General features: G+C 46.2%; 1 protein-coding gene across 1 annotated transcript in view; it reads right to left on the bottom strand.

The window, feature by feature from the left end:
- Positions 1-447: 447 nt before the first annotated feature.
- CNMD (chondromodulin) overlaps positions 448-19,846 on the bottom strand; it is a 29,337-nt gene continuing 9,938 nt past the window's right edge. Inside the window, exons 4-7 of the mRNA XM_065901703.1 lie at positions 14,520-14,633; positions 9,927-10,080; positions 4,335-4,504; positions 448-1,022 (exon numbers count right to left, since the gene is read on the bottom strand). Coding sequence (XP_065757775.1) covers positions 807-1,022; positions 4,335-4,504; positions 9,927-10,080; positions 14,520-14,633 — 654 coding nt within the window. The 3' untranslated portion in view covers positions 448-806. The remainder of the gene's footprint in view (positions 1,023-4,334; positions 4,505-9,926; positions 10,081-14,519; positions 14,634-19,846) is intronic.

Genomic DNA, 19,846 nt, shown 5'->3' with positions numbered 1-19,846 from the left:
TGGTAATTGAACTGTGGCAGCAGCCCAGCGTGTACTACAAAGGTAGAAATCATTATGCTGCTTCAAGCCCGAAGACCACCTAACGGAAAGCAGATTGAAAGGGATGTGAAGACCTGGTTTTCAGAATATCAGTGAAAGTGCTTCCCCACAAGTCTGATTAACCTTGGACTGCACTCTTCTTTATCCTAGTGCTCTTTTCTTGGCCCGACTCAACAGAGCGGCCTCCTATTACCAGAGTTTCCCGTGAGCTGCCACCTTCAGCGTTGTTTACTCTCAGGTAGATTTCATTAGATATCTCATTTTCCCTTTTTTGTCTCATTTTTATCTGGGAACTCTGAGGGCACATTTGCAAGAGAAAAGAACGATAAAGATTAAGAACAACTGAGGAATTCTGAGCAAATAACAGAAGACAGTCGTTTTAGTCAGTGACTTGATTTAAAAGGAACTCAAGTGTACAGTTGAGATCTTTGACATATTGTAAGTAATTTTTCATGATTATTTCAAAATGGCTTGGTAAGGAAGGCTTAAAAGCAGACCTTCCTGGCAAAGAAAAGCAAAAAAAAAAAAAAAAAGCAAGTAATAAAAGGATTATTATGATATTTTAGACTTAAAACTACCCTCTCAGTATGTTTGCAGTTCTGAATAAAGTTCTGTAAAGCAGTTGAAAAGTACTCTGTTCAGTGTCTCGAATAACATTGCTCAGATGGAACATGAAATACTTTATGGTCCCTTTAGCTTCAAGATGCCCCAAGCTTTGGCTGTCTCTGGAGTTTGACTTCTTCCAGCACCTGCTCCCTGAAGTGCTTTCACACCATGCCCAGGATGCGGGCCACCCACCAGCTACAAGGCATGATAACTCTGCAGGCTGAACGGCAGCCCTGGTAGTTATAAGGCCACGGGTGGTAGCCCCCCAGGGGCTCACAGATCTTCTGGCAGTGGGTGTAGCTCCTCCTACATTCTATACAGCAGATCCCTTCATGATCCAGTCTGGGGTCGAATGTCATGCTTTCTCCTTCCTGCTGCTGTGAAATAAAAAGAGAATTACTTGTGTTTCCTTCGTAAGGAGACGTTTATAGCACGCACATTCATTTTAAAATAAGGTCTTTAATGTCTCAGTGGTACCAGCAATCACTGTTTTCCGTAAGGTGCTTTCAATCTTTAAAACCTCATCATTCAGAAACACTTCTCACATGAGGGAACTTCTACCCTGCGTGATTGGTTGCTCACAGGAAGATTTTTTTTTTTTTTTTTTTTTTTAATGTTATGGAGAAGTTTCTCCATTCTCAGGTGGCACTAGAGGTAAAGAACCCATCTGCCAACGCAGGAGACAAAAGAGACAGGGGCTCCATCCCTGGGTCAGGAAGATCTGGAGGAGGGCGTGGCAACCCACTCCAGTCTTCTTGCCTGGAGAGTCCCATGGACAGAGGAGCCTGGCGGTCTCCAGTCTGTGGGGTTGGAAAGAGTCAGACATGACTCCGCACACACACACTCAGGGCAGGAGGGGTCAGCAAGCCTGCTGGCTGAGGCATTCCTCACCTGAGGGGTCAACAGAAGTTTATTAGGAGTAAAAAGTAGGCAGGAATCTCTGGTTATTGAGAGATTTCTGAGCTACTTCCTTAAAGGGATAAGGGAAGGGCAGAAGTCGTAGGAAAGATGTTCCTGCTTGCAAGCTCAACACTTAAGATGGGAAGAAACTGCTATGTGGAAGTTTTTCAGGGACACGGATCCCTGAAGTCTGGAAGCAGGGCACAGTCACATCCTATCCATCTCCTGTAAAGGGGCTGAAGCCCTTCCCTAGACCCAGGTGCAGGGAGGCCAGCTGCCTGGAGAATAAATTAACTTTTCTGTTTGTCTATTCACATTTTATTCCTTTATTGGTCTTTGAGCTTTAGCAATGAAGTACCGTGGCATCCTGAATTTTCTAGTAAGCCTTGGGTTACTTCAAAAATACTTTTTGCTCTATGTCTTTAAAATATAAATATTAATCTAAAATGACAAACCAGAAAATAATTTGCAACACATGAAACAATAAGGGACTGAGTAGGCTACATAGGAAAGAAAATGCTCAAATGACTTCTCCGTGTGTGAAAAGATGCTCAGCCTTACAGATAATTAAAGACTGGCCAAGACAGGAGACACAGTTTTACACCCAAGGCTATTTAAAAAGTTTGATAATAAACGAGGCCTTGCATTACCATTTGAAGACTTGTAGCTGCTATAATTCCCTGGAAGGCAATTTAGTGTCCTCCATTACAATGTAAAATTCCCATCTACTGTGACCCAGTAAACCCACATGCGTCAGTACTTGTGCTAAAAGTGAAAGTTAGTCACTCAGTCATGCCTGACTCTGCGGCTCCATGCACTGTAGCCTGGTGGGCCTCTCTGTCCATGGGTTTCCCCAGGCAAGAACACGAGTGGGTTCCCTCCTCCAGGGGATCTTCCCAATCCAGGGATCGAACCCAGGTCTCCCTCATTGCAGGCAGATTCTTTACCGTCTTGATGGGAGATACCCAGGAAAAATGAGTAACTCCGAGGCGGCATAAAATTCAGGGTTAAATATTATCTGAATAGGAAAGGGTCAGGGAGATGTAGATCTCTTATGGCAGGGTCAGTGACTTCTAGGAGAGATGAGCGGACCCTTAGAAGAACACATTGGAGGTATGATGGTTTGTAATGAAGTTGTCTGAGTGTGGTGCTGACTTCCACTCTCCTCCTGTGATGAATCTTCCCTGGTTAATGAATTAATGAAACTCCTGGGGAGGGGATTTATGGCAATAGAATTCCTTCTGGAGGATCTGTCTTTAGGCAGATACTGGGAGTTCAGAGAAAGCCTCTCTCTGCACTTGCAGTTTTTTAAATGCCTACAGCACAGAGCCACCAGGAAGGGCTTTTCTGGTGGCTCAGCTGGTAAAGAACCCGCCTGCAATCAGGAGACCTGGGTTTGATGCCTGGGTTGGGAAGATCCCCTGGAGGAGGGCATGGCAACCCACTCCAGTATTCCTGCCTGGAGAATTCCATGGACTGAGGAGCCTTGCGGGCTACAGTCCGTGGAGTCGCAGAGTCGGACACTGAGGACTAAAGCACAGCACGGCACTGGGGAAGTCCCGTTTGTGCTGAAGATATACTCCCTTCGTGTACAAGACATGTGGGCAAGACGACATGGGGCACGTGAGTACTTCCTGTGTGCCGGGACCTGTGCTAACAGCCTCAGCTGCTTTCCCTCACGTCGTCTTTCCCAGACCCTGCGCAGGCTGTCCTAGGTGCAGCCTGCTGATGGTATTGGAGGAAATAGTTTACATGCCCACCAAAGCAGAACTGTTTCCATTTCTATACATTTATCCACACAATGGACTGCAAGGCCACCATTAAAATAAATGAGGTGGATCCATATAGGAGATACAGTAGAATTCCTAACATACTGTATTGTAACTGCAGAGACAGCAAACTAAGGAAGTTGTGTATGCTCTTTTGTGTTAAAAATGTGTGTGTGGGTGTGTGTACACACTTAGGCAGAGGAAGTGGGCAAACAGCCATTGTTAATAGACTGCTCGGAGGAGGGTGTCTGTGGTAGAAGGTAAACTCACTTTTCATTGTATACATTAAAAAAAAAAATGCATGGATTTTTTTCTAACTAGTTAAAATGCTAGTTTATTAGTTTATTATTTAACTAGTTAAAACACTAGTTACACATACGTACTTATTTTTCTGATTTCACTCCCTGCAACGTATAGTGATGATAAACTACACTTTGTTGAAGATTTGAGAAGTTTTGAGCATGTTGGTGTCATCCTTACAATCACCAGTCCCCAAGGTTTCCGTCTGAAGTGTTTGATCCCCTGTGTGAGTCTGTCTCCCGAATGGACTGAGTGCCCGCGAGGGCAGAAATCACTCCTGTGTGCACAGGGCCTGGAAAAGAGCAGGCTCTCGGCAGATGTCTGATGGCTGGATGAATATTGTGGACATAGAAGGGGAAAGAGAGTCCTTGCAGTCTGTGTCTTGCCTGCCGGGCACATGCTTGGAAATATTTTTAAACAATCAAATTCCTGATGTGAATGTGTCTTCATGAATTTGCCTGTGATTCAAACGAGCAGAGCCCAGAAAACAACCTTGAATAAGGAGTACAACCCATCAGGATTTTACACCACAGAAGCAATACTGAAGTGCTGTTACCCTCACTTATAAACTCTGCAGTAAGCAAATTAAGATGTATTTGAAATAATTGAATAAAAGTTGGATACTAAGTGCTGCTTTGAAATCTCGAGCAGAACCACCGCAGCTTCGGTGCTGGGTTTCATGTGCTCAGGCGAGGCTGTGGCACAGACGCTTGCACTCACGTGGTAAGGGTTGTCTGGGTTGAAGGGCTCTGCGTCCTCCTGGACGCCGGGTCGGGTTTCATTACTCGGTCTCCCGGGGCCTGGGTTGCCCCGTGGGCCACTGCGTAGTCTACTTGTGGTCGTTGTGGTAACAGTTTTTCTTACCAATTCTCTTCTTTCTCTCTGGATTTCTACAAAAATACGAAAACAAACAAGAACAATAAAACTTCTGTGAGTTATTTCCTTTATTTCATTAAGGAAATTCTGTGTTTATCAGGGTGAAAAACATAAGAAAAGGACACAAAAACAAACACATGGGTAGATCCTATCCTATTTAAATATACACATTTTCTTAAGACTACTAAAGTCTTGGGTTTAGCATCAGATAACCAGACTTTGGTTTATAATGCCAACTGAGGCAGATGGTGTAAGACAGCTGACAGAATCCACTTGCAATTCCCTTCCTCAGCCTGCCTCTACTTGCTGGTCAGTAGCTCAGTCATGTCCTACTCTTTGTGACCCCAGGGACTATAGCCCCCCCAGGCTCCTCTGTCTGTGGGGTTCTCTTGGGAAGAATACTAGTGGTTGCCATTTCCTTCTCCAGGAGATCTTCTTGGACCAGGGATTGAACCCAGTTTCCTGCATTGCAGATGGATTCTTTACCACTGAGCCACCAGAGAATCCCCTGCTTCTACTTAGGGGCTGAGAAAGTAAAGTAGCACGTTTCCCCCTAGCCTCCCTTGCAATTAGGAGTGGCCAGATGAGACCTAAGCAGAATGCTACTGCAGTTTCCAGGAAAGTTTTTGTTTTCTTGGTGAAAGGGATGTATACAGCTTCCTCCGTCTGGTTTACCTTCCTTGAAGGTAGACGTGATATCTGGGTTATGTGACTAGAAGTGATAGAAGGATGACAATCCAGCATGCCTCACATAGCAGACAGTAAGCTAGAAAGAGAGTTGACGGTGCCAAAAACCTACCTCCAGAGTTCTAGCTGTCTGAGAAAAGTCAACTTGTATGTATTTGTTGAAATCACTGTTAATCAGCTATTCTGTTACTTGCAGCCCTACGCATTCCTCCTGGATTTACAATATATGTATAAAGCATTACAGTTTCCAGGAGGTTTATTATCATCTTGGTTGATTCTTTTTTGAAAAAATTATTTTTGGCTGTGCTAGGTCTTCATGGCTGCTCTTAGGCTTTCTCTGGTTGCAGCAAGTGGGGGCTACTCTCCATTATAGCGGCTTCTCTTGTTGCATCTCATGGGCTCACTAGTTGTCCACAGCATGTGGGATCGTCCCAGACCAAGGACTGAGCCCATGCCCCCTGTATTGGCAGGCGAATTCTTAACCACTGGACCACCAGGGAAGTCCTTGGTTGATTCTTTTACAAATTCTGGGATAGAATAAGCAAATACTTTTATACACAAAGGCATCTGATCAGCAGATGCAAATTAGCAGATGCAGTTGTTAGGCTTGAGAAGACCAAGTGACTCAGCCGAGATCACAGAGCAGGTGGCAGAGGTGAGCGGCTCTGGCTCCCAGCTCAGTGCCCTTGCTCTCCACACTGCCTCGTGGGTCCCACGGCCGCTGAGTAACAGGAATGCAGAGAGGACCATGGGGGGGGGGGGGGTTGGTGTCTCTCCCAGCCTCAGTTTCTTCTTCTCTGAAATGGGGATAATGCTAGTATCTAACTCACAGGGTAGCGATAGAGGTCATGAGAATTTTGTCTCAGGGTTTTAGCATAGTCTTTGGCATATAATAAGCCCTCGAATGTTAGGTGATGATAGTATCTGTGAGACTGGATGAGTGCCCAGCTGTGGATGGCTTCCATGGGTAGCCTCTTGGTTTCTCAGGCAGGGCTGGAGAGGCATTGGGGGGACCTGGATTCAAATCTCAGACTCCATTTCTTTTTTTTTCCCCTTATTAAAAAAATTTTAAAAAATCAGTTGCACTTCTTTTAATCAGTGACCTCAGGAGAGCGATCCAACCTCTGACCTCGGTTTCTTCGTCTATAAAAGGGGAGTATGACTGGGCAGTTGTTAGAATACAGTGTGTTAAGTTGCTTCAGTCATGTCCGACTCTTGCAACCCCACGGACTGTGGCCCGCCAGGCCTCGGTCCACGGGGTCTCCAGGCAAGAATACTGGAGTGGGTTGCCATTCCCTTCTCCAAGGGATCTTCCCGACCCAGGAATTGAACTCACATCTTTTACATCTCCTGCCTTGGCAGGCGGGTTCTTTACCACTAGCACCACCTGGGAAGGCTGGGTAGTTGTTGGTAAAGATGAAATAAGGACAGAATGGCAGGCTGCGGCACACAGCCCGCGGGCCGCTTCCCTCTGACCTTGTCCCGTCACTCCCAGTGCTCTGACGGTTCAGCTCTGTGACGCTGACGAGGGCAGGGGCTGCCGGACCCTGGCGCTGGGAGGCTCTATTAGAATTAGGTGGCAGGGATCCCGGCATCCTCGGAGAGGGTTTTATTTTGTTGTCTTCATTGTAAAATACACTGCATTTATGAGAGACTGGAAAGGAAATCCCTCACTTTTAATGTCTATGCTATTCCATCCTGTGACTACACCAACATTTAATTTAATCCCTTTCAAATCTGGGGGCATTTAGGTGATTTCCACTTTTCTGCTGTTGTGTATAATATGTGTAATTCTTGGATGGATGGGGTGATGATTGAATACCTACCATGTGTGATTAATACTTAATGACACATTACTGAATATTTCAGAAGGGATCACGCTGTTGGACTGTAAGGGAACAAGTCACAGCTCTTTCTCAGAGGGTGAAGGTTCTCGTTTTATCAATCATCCTGCACTGCCAATAGCACCATCTTCCCAACTCTGCCCCCTACCCCCTGTCCCGCTCTGTCCTTTTTCCATAGCACACTGTGTGTGTTAAGTCACTTCAGTCGTGTCCAACACTTTGTGACCCCATGGACTATAGCCCGCCAGCCCCCTCTTTCCACAGGATTCTCCAGGCAAGAACACTGGAGTGGGATGCCATTTCCTCCAGGGGATCTTCCTGACCCAGGGATTGAACCCCCATCTCTTTTATCTCCTTCATTGGCAGGCAGGCTCTTTACCACTAGCGCCACCTAGGAAGCCCCCCGTAGCACCTTGGATTGTACCGAAGAATTTTCTTATTTCGGTATATATGCAGTGTCTCCCCTAGCTACAATGCAAAATTCCTAGGGGGCAGGGATTCTTGTCTCTTCTGTTCATCAGTGCATTCCAGGTGCCTGGAACAAGTAAATGGCACATAATAGACGTGCCAATCACTGTTGAATGAATGAATGAACTCTCTGGGTAAGAGGCATGTCCTCAAACAGAAAGTGATTAGAGAGAGCTCATCATGGTGACTGAGTTGGAGACTTTGTCCTTTTTTTTTTTTTTTTTAATTTTTTTAAATTTTAATTTTATTAGTTGGAGGCCAATTACTTCACAACCTTTTTTTTTTTTAAAGACTTTTGATATGGGCCATTTTTACACTCTTTATTGAATTTGTTACAATATTGCTTCTGTTTTATGTTTTGTTTTTTGGCCAAAAGGCATGTGGGATCTTAGTTCCCCAACCAGCGGTTGAACCTGCAACGCCTGCATTGAAAGGTCCAGTCTTAACCATTGGACCACCAGGGAAGCTCCGAGACTTTTGTCCTTGATTAGAAAAGGTGACAAGGTACTGGAGAAGGAGTTCCTGGGTGATGGATGGCCCATTCCATGTGAAGACAGGTGGGGAATAAAAAGGCAGAAGTTGTAAGTGGCCAGAGAATGGAGGCATGAATACTCGATGGAGCAAGACCCAGGATGTGCTGTGCTAAATCGCTTCAGTCGTGTCCGACTCTGTGCGACCCTGTGGACTGTGGCCCACCAGGCTCCTCTGTCCTTGGGATTCTGTCTGGGGCTAGACCCAGGACAGCAAAAGCAATGGTCCATTTGGCAGCCCTCACTGCAGACACTGACTGCTCAGAGGATTCTCTCTCACTGAGCCTGCATGTGCCCTCAGAATTCTGAACCTGCTCTTCTAGACAGCTGCTGCCAGTGACTTATAAACTGCATCCTATTTGCTTTGCCTGGGCTAAAATGTAACCACTTTATCCAAGCTTTGGAACTGAATAAGACTTGTGAACCGGAGGAATGAGTTAGCCATGGAAGAATGAGAAGCTGGGACTTTCTAAGCCTGGTGTGTGTGTTTTCAATTGTGGTAAAATATATATAAGACCCACCATCCTAACCATTTTAAAGTATACCGTCAGGCATTAAGTACAGTCACACTGCTGCACAACCATCATCACCATCTGTATCCCAAACTTTTCATCTTGCAAAACTGAAGTCTGCACGCATGAAACAGTCACTGTCAGTCCCCCTCTCCTAAGTCTGGTGGTTCTAACCCCCGAATTCTCTGTATTTCCATGCTGTTGTCTCTCCGTGTTCAACGTAACTTTCTGAGAACGTAGCCCATCTAATCTGTGCTATGAAGGGGGCCTTTGCCCCACCAATAAACCAGAGCTGCAGAGTTGGCCTTTGGGAGGTCAGTGGGGTGGCTGTGGTGGAAATCAAGACAGTAGATAATTCTGGTGGCTCAGTCGGTAAAGAATCTACCTGCAATGCAGGAGACCTGGGCTTGATCCCTGGGTTGGGAAGATCCCCTGGAGTAGGACATGGCAACCCACGCCAGTCTTCTTGCCTGGAGAATGCTATGGACAGAGGAGCCTGGTGGGCTGCAGCCCCTGGGGTCACAGAGAGTCCGTCACGATTGAGCGACTGAACAAGGACAAATGCTGGGGAGAGACGGAACCCCAGGGAGAAGCCCGGCTGCAGGGCTCACCTGCCCTGGAAACGGCCCCAGGTGTGCGCCGATCTGCTGTGAAAGCCCTTCATTTATTTTTCTTGGACTTGGAAGCAGGTGTACGAACCTTAAACTTGAGGAATCTCAGCCTGTGTCCACAGCAGCTTGTGGCTATCCGATGATCCAAGGTTTGAGCATAATAAAGATTTGGCAGGGGCTTCCCTGGTGGTTCAGTGGTTAAGAATCTGCCTGCCAAGGCAGGGGACATGGGTTTGATCCCTGGTCCGGGAGGATCCCACAGGCTGAGGGGCAACTAAACCCATGTGCCGCAGCTCGGGAAGCCTGTGTGCCTAGAGTCTGTGCTGCTCAACAAGAGAGGCCACTACAGTGAGAAGCCCATGCACCGCCATGAAGAGTAGCCCACATTCAGCAATGACGACTCACCACAATCAAAAAATAATTAAATATATCTTTTACAGGAAAAAAAAAAGATTTGGCCATAGGATAGATTCTTAGTCCCTTGATTCTCTGCTTTAGGGATAAAAGAACGTAAAATAGCAAAGTGCAGTAACGGAGAGGGGGGCAGAGCAGAAGCAGTGGGAGGTCATAAATAAGCCCGCAGGTAAGGCCGGGGGCCCGGGCCCTGCCCCGTGACCTCACAGCCCCCCTCCCCTCCCCGGCGGTCTCCTGTGCCGATTACTGAGACGCTGCGCCCTGCACCCGGCTTAGCTTCCTTGTCACGGGCTCGCGCCTGTGCAGGGCTCACAGGAAACCCACGCCGGCTGGGGGCAGTCCAAGCAGTTCCGAGAATTTAAAACGTTACCTTTTGGGTAGGTTGCTTTAAGCCAGAAAATAGGAAGGTCGCCGCAGAGTTCTAAAACTTTGGAACTCAAGAAGCTGTTGTCCTTCACGGGCTGGTCTCCAGCCACCCAGATGAGAGAATTTTCTTCGTATTTAACCGGCATGATCTTGCCTTCCTGTAAGTGAAAAGGAAATGCGTGGATCAAAGGGGTCAGAGGAACACGCTTTGTATGAAGATTCATGTGTTGGTAAAAGATTATTTTGCCCTATAAAAATGAGTTTAGGGTTAGCAGATGCAAACTAGTATAGGATGGATAAACAACAAAGTCTTTCTGTAGAGCACAGGGAGAGTTATATTCTATATCTGGTGATGAACCACAGTGGAAAAGAACAGGAAAAGAACAGATTCATATGAAACTGAGCTGCTTGGCTGCACAGCGGAAATTAACTCGACTTTGTAAATCAACTGGACTTCAATCCAATTTAAAAGAAAACATAATGAGAATCCAAAGGCATGCACACACACGGACTCTGAAGTCCTCATCTCTTTGTAGCTCTTTTCACAACACTCCACACCCCTCACGCCATCTGGCCTTTGGATAATTCGAAGGTGTGAATCTGAGTGTCTTAAGTAGAAGTGAAAATTACTTGATGCCAACTTTGAGATTTCGGTTAATCTGATATTTTTGATCAAAGATGCTTTGGAGGAAAAGTGATTGAATGCACTCTAGAATCCAATAGAGGAGAGAGGCGTCCTTCGTGTGAAGTCAATGTCCTCCGGGGCCTCGTTCTGCCGCTTCCAAACCACAATGGAAAAAGCCAGTGATTGGTTCTTTAATGTCTTCAGTTCAAAGTAGTATTTAACATAAACCATTTCTGCATCTCCCAGCTATAACAAAACATATCTCAGATGTTCTTCGCATCAAGCGCACCACCGAGATTTCAAAGCTAAAGCCTGGATTTTCTTCTGCAGCGAGATGCTGAGAATGGCTTGATAACCCGGGAGACAAGTTTATTTTGCCAGGTTGTGCCTTTCATGTATTTATTAGTTTGCAATAGGTTGGAGAAATTAAAATGTTTTCTCCTGATTTCATAGCTAAAAGCAACACTTCGTTTATGCTTTATCCCTCAGGCTTCTGGCAGCATTAAAACAACTTAAAGTTATTGGAGGCAGTGAACACGCAGGTAATCCAGTTATTCACCTGAAATTAAATGGCTCCATCCAGGAAATGAATGCTCTTTGGGTATAGTAGCTTTTAAAAGTTGTACAAAACTGATGAAAAATGCATGAGAGCTAGTGGTGCATAAATCTACCCCATCATAATCTGAAGTGCATGGGGACAGAGTGGGGTGATAGGGAGAATGCATATGCGTGACACCTACAAGTTAGGAACCTTAAATAAAAGCGCATGCACATCCTTTCAGCTGCTACCCCATCTCCTTCCTCCTTCCTTTCTCTAGGAACACAATCCTGCTTTTGTTTGTGGCCCCAGGAGAGACACCTGCTTTCTCAGACTCCCTGGCAGCTAAGGGTGCCCATGTGACCAGTTCTAGACAATGCAATTCATGCTAAAGTGTGTGAAGGGAATGCGAAGCCGTCTGCTTTTCCTGAGTCCAGAGAAAGCATGGTTGGCTTTGTTCAGTATCTTCCTGCCTTCCTTTCTTGACAGCGTGGTTGACATTTAGAGCTGGAAGGAAAGGCTGCAAAAATAAGACACTGGCCGTGGAGTCAATGCCTGGGGTCATCTATTTCCAAGGAGGAAAAAACAATCCTTATTTGTCGAAGTCACTCTAAGTGTCATGGCCTGCTGTGTGTGTGTGTGTTCAAGCTCAGTCGCCTCCAACTCTTTGCCACCCCATGGACCGCAGACCACCAAGCTCCTCTGTCTTTTCCAGGCAAGAATACTGGAGTGGGTTGCCACGCCCTTCTCCAGGGGATCTTCCCGACTCAGGGGTCCAACCCACATCTCCTGCATTGCAGGCAGATTCTTTACCAGTGCAACACCTAGGGAAGCTGCTGGCAGCCCACACATTCCCAATTCATACAAACATGTTGTCTGAATTTGGCTTTGTCCACCAGAGAATCCACCACGCGCCAGAGAAGCAACTAAAACACAAGAAACAGAATTCACCCCTGTGGCCTCAGAAAAGAATCAGAGGCAAAGACTTAAGTGCAGAGCTATTCACCAATGTGAGTTATATCTGTATTCAAAACAAATTATTTTAAATTATTAGTTTTTAGAGAATGGAAATTTGAAGATACCGATATTCAAGAGCAAAAGCCTTTTACAATTATAATCCTATGATTATAATTTTAAATCTTCATTCATATAAACTTTTAAAAAATATTTATTTATTTGGTTGCATGGGTCTTAGTTGTGATATGTGGGATCTAGTTCCCTACCCAGGGATCAAACCATAGCCCCCTGTATTGGTGGTTTGGAGTTTTAGCTACTGGACCATCAGGCAAGTTTTGATATCAATTAAAAATTATAATCATATGATAACATACAATAATCCATTCTCACCTACATTTTGGAAGACCTAAAGTTAAGTGAAACTAATAAGGATGTACAGCAGTATAACTTCAATTATAAAAAGCATATCACACACATTGTACATGAAGAAAATTTACCAAAACACTAGCATTAGTTATGCATGGATTTTGTAACTCTGCATGACTTTCTACTCTCTCCTTTCATGTATTCCTGGATTTCTATAATGACAAAGTGTTGTTTTTAAAAATCAGGAAAAAAACCCTGTTTTAAAAAAAAAAATCAGAAAATGTACTGCAAACCTTTTTTTATGCTGCACCTCAGGACATGTGGGATCTTAGTTCCCCTGACCAGGAGCTGAACCCACGCCCCCTGTGTTGGAAGTGTGGAAGCCCTGTACCGCTGCAAGCTCACGAGAAGATCTCGGTCAGTTAAGATCTGGTTGGGAAGTTGGCTCTATGTCTACTCATGAGGGAAACGTTGAGGATTACAGTTCATTAAAGGTTTCATAACAGAAGCTGAGTGGTAAGACCATTGAAAAAGTAACGCAATAAGAGATGTTCAAGGTCAGAACACAGGCGGTCTTGGTCTCATTTCTAGAGAGCGGGTCCAGACTTGTGTTCCGAAGGGTGCAGGTCATGGGCCACAAACGAGCTCATGATCAGAGGAGAGTGATGGGAGGGATGAATGGCTGGGGAAGTGGGGAGTGAAGGAGATACAGAGGACATGCTGGCCGGCTTGAAAAACTCAGTGTGTTGAGACACCTGGGCCTACTCCTAGGAGAGCAACAATCGAGCAGTTTCCAGGCACCTCTGCTTACTCTTAGTTTTCTTCACCTGCCTTTCGGTAGCTGATGCCTGGCTCACCTCCCTCTTGGGGATCCTGGAAGGATCAGAGGTGATCATAATAAAATTAAGACTCAAAGCAGCATCCGTTTAGTCATCATCTAGCGAGTTCAGGGCCGTGGGGACAGAGTGCACACCCTCGTTTGCAGATGACAGACTGAGGCTTAAAAACCTGACGCCACATTCACAGCGAGCGTCAGAGCTGGGATTTGAACCCACAGTCTCCAAAGTCCATTTTTCTTCCACCCTACCCTGCCACAACTCAAATGGAAGATGACAATGAATGCGGCTACTTCGTAAGCCCTAAAGCACCAAATCAGTGTAAGGTATTACGGTTAAATATGTCTTTAGAATGCTGTGTGCAACTCTTAATGCAAGCTTTTATAAAACCAAGCTCAAAGGCAAGCTATTAATAATAAATGGATGAAATATGTTTAAGAACTTCACAAGGTTCTGATACATAGGAAAGGAATTCTATATATGTTGAATAGCCTCATTGGGCTGAACTTGAACTGGTGAGAAGCATTGTAGGGGGTGCCATTCAGCTCAACGTTGGCAAAACAATTAGAACTTCCTCCCAAGAAGTTGCCTGAAACACAGGGAAGGAGAGCCTGGTCACTGCTTCCAGCAGAGGCTGAGTGATCAGCTATGAGGAATTTCCAGGAGGACTTCTCCCCTGGCTGAGTGGCACGGAGGCTGGCGTGAGGCTTTAGGCTCCTGAGCCCCTTAATGATCCTAACACCTGAAGTCCTTTAAGTCGTTTTAATTGCTGATCAGTTCCCTGAGTGCATGCTAAGTCACTTCAGTTGCGTCCGACCCTTTGCAACTCTATGGACTGCAACCCTATGTAGCCTTCCAGGCTCCTCTGTCCATAGGATTCTCCAGGCCAGAATACTGGAGTGGGTTGCCATTTCCTTCTTCAGGGGATCTTCTCCACCCAGGGATTGAACCCGAGTCTCCTACATCTCCTGCATCAGCAGGTGGGTTCTTCCACTAGTGCCGCCTGGGAAGTCCCTAGCCTCAGCAAATAAGGGCCATGTCATGACCATTACCCTTTATGTACTTTAAAATCTGGTTTTCCAGAACCTTCAATTACACATCATGTAAGAATGATCACTTGGAACCAACAAGTAGGACCAAAGTAATTAAGTTCTTTGTCAGGGAAGAAAGAGAGCTTGTGTTCTGGTCACAGCCCCATCCAGGATCTAGAGACAGGAGGGTTGTGCCTTCAATGTGTGCCAACGCTCCTGCTGTGTGGAGCCGGCTGGTACCCACCAGTTCAGAGGAGATGCTCTGCTTGGCCAGGGTGTCCACCTCCGGGATACGAGCCTTCACCTGCGCTTTGATGTAGCACTTCTCTCCTCCAGCAAAACGGATTCCTGTGATGCCCTAGGAAATAAAAGTTTATCCATCCTCTGTTCATCCGTTCATTTATTCAGTGTATTGAGAGTCTACTGCAAGCTATGTGCTACTCCAGGTGCCAGGTACAGGGGTGAACGAAACAGGTGGCATCTCTGCCCCATGGAGCTTACCTTTCAGTGTTATTTACCAAAAATGAAAAATAGAGATAAAGTCAGGTGGCGTTAAGTGCTACGGAGAAAAATAAAGCAGGGTGTGGAAATAGGCGTGACAGGAGATGGTGCTTTATTTTTTATTGTTGGCCATGCTGTGAGGCATGTAGGATCTTAGTTCCCCCACCAGGAACCGAACCTACGCACCCCCTGCAGTGGCAGCATGGAGTCTTAACCACTGGACTGCTAGGATCGTCCTAGGATGGTCCTTTACACAGCATGATGGGGAGGCTTCTGTCAAGGTCTGACTTCGAGCTGGGATGCAGTGCGCTAATTGCTCTACCCATCCTGCAAGCTCAGAGGAAATGCCATCTTCTCCCTGCAGGTTTCTCTGCCCAGTGCAGGCTAAGTGGGCCCCCTCTCCTCTGGCCTTCTGAAAGCCCTCCCCTCGCCACCCCTCATCTGGCACTGAGTTCTCAGGGCCCTTGTGTCTTATGGACGTCACCTCCCCACTCAACTCTAAGCCTGAGACCAACCCAAATCTCTTCTTTTTTGTTTTTGTTTGGTGCTCCCACAGAAGTTCTCAGAAGATGCTGGTCCAATTAACGAATTCTGTGGATTCAGATTCTTCTTAAGTTGCTGAACCCAGAGGAAACAGTAGCTTTCTATCACACTGGGAGCTGAAGTTTGCTCGCAGAACTTATCCAAGGACTTGGATGTTTTTTTTTTGTCCCGTGAGATATAAACAATGTCTCCTTGTCTGCCTAGGGACTGGCCTCCAGGGAAATCTCAGCCGCAAGGCTCCGGTCCTAGCTGACAGCTCAGCGCTGATTCTGCCCACGGAATGCGTCAGGCATAGCGTTATGTCCTGACCCAAGAGTGTTTACTTTCATTTCTGGTTAAGTCCATGACTAGTGAGTGGCCAAAACCAGTATTAAGATCTACAAATTATATGCCATAACAATGTAGGCACCAACACGAATCTGAAATTCTCAGCTGGGCAGTCTCCTATTGGGTTGAGACAAATGTCAGGAAGACACAGAACTTGTTCTAATATATCAATACCAGGGAGTGGGAGGAAGAAACGCCTTTAGAAACCTAGGGCAGGATTCAGCCCTCCTTTTTTTTTTTTTTTTAATATTTTTTTCTTTTCTTTTCTCCTGATCGGAGATTGAACCTGTGCCCTGTGCAGTGGAAGCTCAGAGTCTTAACCACGGGACCACCAGAGAAGCCCCAGCACTCAGCCCTCTTAAAGGAAGAAGGAAGTCACGTGTCAGTCACGCTTGAGGATCTTCACGGAAAGTTACACCGAATGGAAGCTCAGAGCCAGGCGCCCTGCAAACGTGGGTGGGCGACAGACAGAATGAACGGCTCCTTCCTCTTGAAGCTCCTCGTCGGTTCTCTTACGGCCTGATCGACCACATGCACGTGTTAACGCATCTCACTTATTCCTCCCTGCATCACCTCTCACCCAGAAGGAGGAGGAGGCATGAGCCCCCATCCCCAACCCTCGACAGAGGAAGAACTCCGGGCTTACTGCAGAGGGTCTCGATTCTGCACCAAAATCACACGGAGAGATTTTAAAAACACAGATGTCTGGGCCTCCCCTAAGAGATTCCCATTTAACTGGCTTGTGGCTGTGCCCAGACACTGGCATGCTTAAAAGCTCCCTGTGTATTTATGCTGTAAGCTGGGGTTGAGGACCACCAGTCTCGGGAGAAAGAGACTTGTTCAGGGTGTGTGTGTGTGTGTGTGTGTGTGTGCACGCGCACGCACTCTCGCTTAGTCATGTCTGACTCTTTGGGACCACCTGGACTGTAGCCTGCCAGGCCCCTCTGTCCATTTCCTTCTCCAGGGGTCTTCCTGACCCACGGATCGAATCCACAAAGATTTACAGCAGTAGCCTACTCTGCACTGAGTGTTTGCGTCTCCCCCAACCCCACCTAGATGCATATGCTGAAACCTAACGCCCTGTGTGGGGGTACCTGGAAGAGGGTCTTTGGGAAGGGTGAGGTCATGAGGCTTCCCAGGTGGTACTAGTGGTAAAGAACCCACCTGCCAAGGCAGGAGACGTAAGAGACTCAGGTTTGATCCCTGGGTCGGGAAGATCCCCTGGAGAAGGAAATGGCAACCCACTGCAGTATTATTGCTGGAAAATCCCATGGACAGAGGAACCTTGCAGGCTACAGTCTATAGGGTTGCAAAGAGTTGGACATGACCAAAGCAACTTAGAACACATGAGATCATGAGGGTGGAGCCCTCATGATTAGGATTAGCATCCTTTCCCCAGAGAGCTCCTTCTGCCTTGTGAGTAGGACACAGTGAGAAGACAGACTTCTGTGAGCTGGAAAGCAAGGCCATCACTAGACAGGCAAACTGCTGGCACCTTAGCCTTGGACTTTTCAGCCTCCAGAACTGTGAGACACACACTTGTGTTGTGTAGAAGTCACCTAGTCCGTGGTAATTTGTTATAGCAGCCTCAGGGTACTAAGGCACAGCCTCTGGACCCAAGTTCCCTCTGTACTAGTGACTCACAAACTTTTCCTTGCAACCAAATCACCTGGAGGACTCATGAAACGAAATACTGTATGGACCCCCCACCAGTTTCTGAATCCGGGGGTCTGGCGTGAGGGCTGAACCGTGTGTTTCTAACCAGCTCTCAGTGCTGCTGCTGCTGGTCGCCTAAGGAACACACTTGGGGAACCACGGCTGTCTACCATGCTGTCTCCCAGAGGTCAGTTGTTCTTATTCTACATGTAAATCTATGGCACATGGTTTGAAAAACGAAAGTTTGGGGAGGGGGAATACTGCCTCTGCTGCAGTGAAAAAAAAAAAAAACAACAAAAAAAAAGAGGAATGAGTTTTCTTCTTTCCGTCTCCTGAGAACAAAGAAAGTAAACAGTGAGCAGGCCTGAACATCCCTGGTTTTTCACTTTAACTGCTCCTAACTCTGCATGTCCGCAACTAAGCTTGCCTTTCTGCCCCTAACTCTGCAGGAGCTACGCTTCACACCCATCTTCCTTCCACTCTATGCGAAATACATCCCGTATCTGGTGTTTACCCTTACAACAGTTCCCCTTATTGTTGCTTGTTGCTAATCGCTCAGTCGTGTCCATACCCAACTCTTTGCAATCCCATGGACTGCAGCATGCCAGGCTCCTCTGTCCTCTACTACCTCTTGGAGTTTGCTGAAATTCATGTCCGTTGAGTAGGTGATGCTATCTAACCATCTCATCCTCTGTCATCCCCTTCTCCTTTTGCCTTCAGTCTTTCCCAGCATCAGGGTCTTTTCTGATGAGTCAGCTCTTCGCATCAGGTGGCCAAAGTATCGGAGTTTCAGCTTCAGCTTTTTACGCATCAGAAAGAAGGCCACAGAGCCACCAGACTCAATTGCTGGTGCCAGCCAATTATCATCAATTAATGATGCCAGCCTATGACTGTCTTTGAAACAACGAAAGAGGAAGGAATCAGGATGCTAACACCTTTGCTCCTTGTCACTGGCTCCTAATTGGGAGTCCTTATTTAAGCCCACAGACTCCTCTTGGGGGGAGGATGGGCACAGTTCTTGAGGTGTGAACCTACTGTGTTCCCCTCTCCACCAGCTGGGAATTACAGTCACCTTTCTATTTCCTCCAAACTCTGTCGCCATATTTTTTATTTGGCTTTGGTGGGAGGAGAAAGCCAAGATTTTGGCCAGCCTCCCACCGAGGGGGAGGTGTTAGATCCCATGTTAGATCTTCTCTTGGCTTCAAACCGTTGTAGCTTCTGAGAGGAGATGCTGGGGAGGAAGCACCATCTAGCCATTACCATATCCCCAGGGAGAGAACTGACTACGGATGGATTCACAGCCCTGAATGTGTCTAGTATTGAGTTAGTTCTGACAGTCGGTCTACAGACTGCAAAGAAAACTGAAGCCCCATGGGGATGGGTCCTGTGGGAAGGAATTCACACGTATTAACCACCCTATGTAGCTACAAATCCATATCAAGCAGCCAGAAACGCTGAGAGATTAAACAGAGGGAAGGGAACACAAGAAAGGCAGGCAAATCTCCTGTTTTTGCAAACAAACAAGACCTTAGAAGCTGGTGATAATGAAGATGTTTGCTAACAAAGGTAGTGAGTGAGGATCCCAAAGATCTAATATCCTTTTATCCAAAGTCAGCTAATCTCATTTTAGCCACTCAGTTTTTTCTTTCTAGGGATCTCATTTATTTTTGTGGCTTAAACCAGAAATTCCCAAGAAGGGCAAGGGGACCTGCCCCCAGGGGGTTGATTTAGAAACTTTTGAGGGAGTTTTTTATTGTCAGAAAACTAGGGCCTCTCTGGCGCTTTGTTGGGCATGGCCCAGGGGTGCCTGGTCCCGACCAGCCTGGGGGAACTCTGAAGAACCAACTGCCCAGAATCTTGGCTGAAAAACTGGATTGTAAGCACCTGAGCCTGGAACTAACACTGTTTTAATGTAAATGTAATGTGATTTTTGGCACAGTCTTAATGTACAAAGGATTTCCTAGGAATGGAATTATTATGAAAACGGAGAGAAAATGTTACTTTTGTTTACCATTTGAGAATATTTTGTTGTTTAATCACTAAGTTGTGTCTGACTCTTTTGTGACCCACGGACTGTATAGTCTGCCAGGCTCCTTTGTCCTTGGGATTTTCCAGGAAAGAAAACTGGAGTGGGGTCCCATTTCCTTAGGGTCTTTCAGACCTAGGGATTGAACCCGCATCTCCTGCCTTGGCAGGGAGATTCTTTACCACTGAGCCACCAGGGAAGCCGTTTAGAGAAAAATATCGGATATTTAATTTCTCAGCACATACTTAGGTCAGTCTGCATTTTAGGCTGTGGCACAGATAGTGACCCAAGCATATGACTATGACGTTTTCAAGGTACATTAGGCTCACGTTCTAATTGTATTATAAATTACTTTCACTTTATTTTTTCTTTGTGTTATAGTTAAGTGCCAAATGGATTCTTGAAACCAATAACCTACTTACCTATCAGATAGACTGTGCTGTCCATTTTTTCCCCTCCAGTTTTTTTTTTAAGTTAATTAATTAATTTATTTGGCTGCAGCAGGTGCTAGTTGAGGC

This window comes from Muntiacus reevesi, chromosome 11 (assembly GCF_963930625.1).
Source record: "Muntiacus reevesi chromosome 11, mMunRee1.1, whole genome shotgun sequence".
Lineage (NCBI taxonomy): Eukaryota > Metazoa > Chordata > Mammalia > Artiodactyla > Cervidae > Muntiacus > Muntiacus reevesi.
The sequence above is the reverse complement of the archived record's forward strand: the minus strand, read 5'-3'. Positions and strand labels throughout refer to the sequence as shown.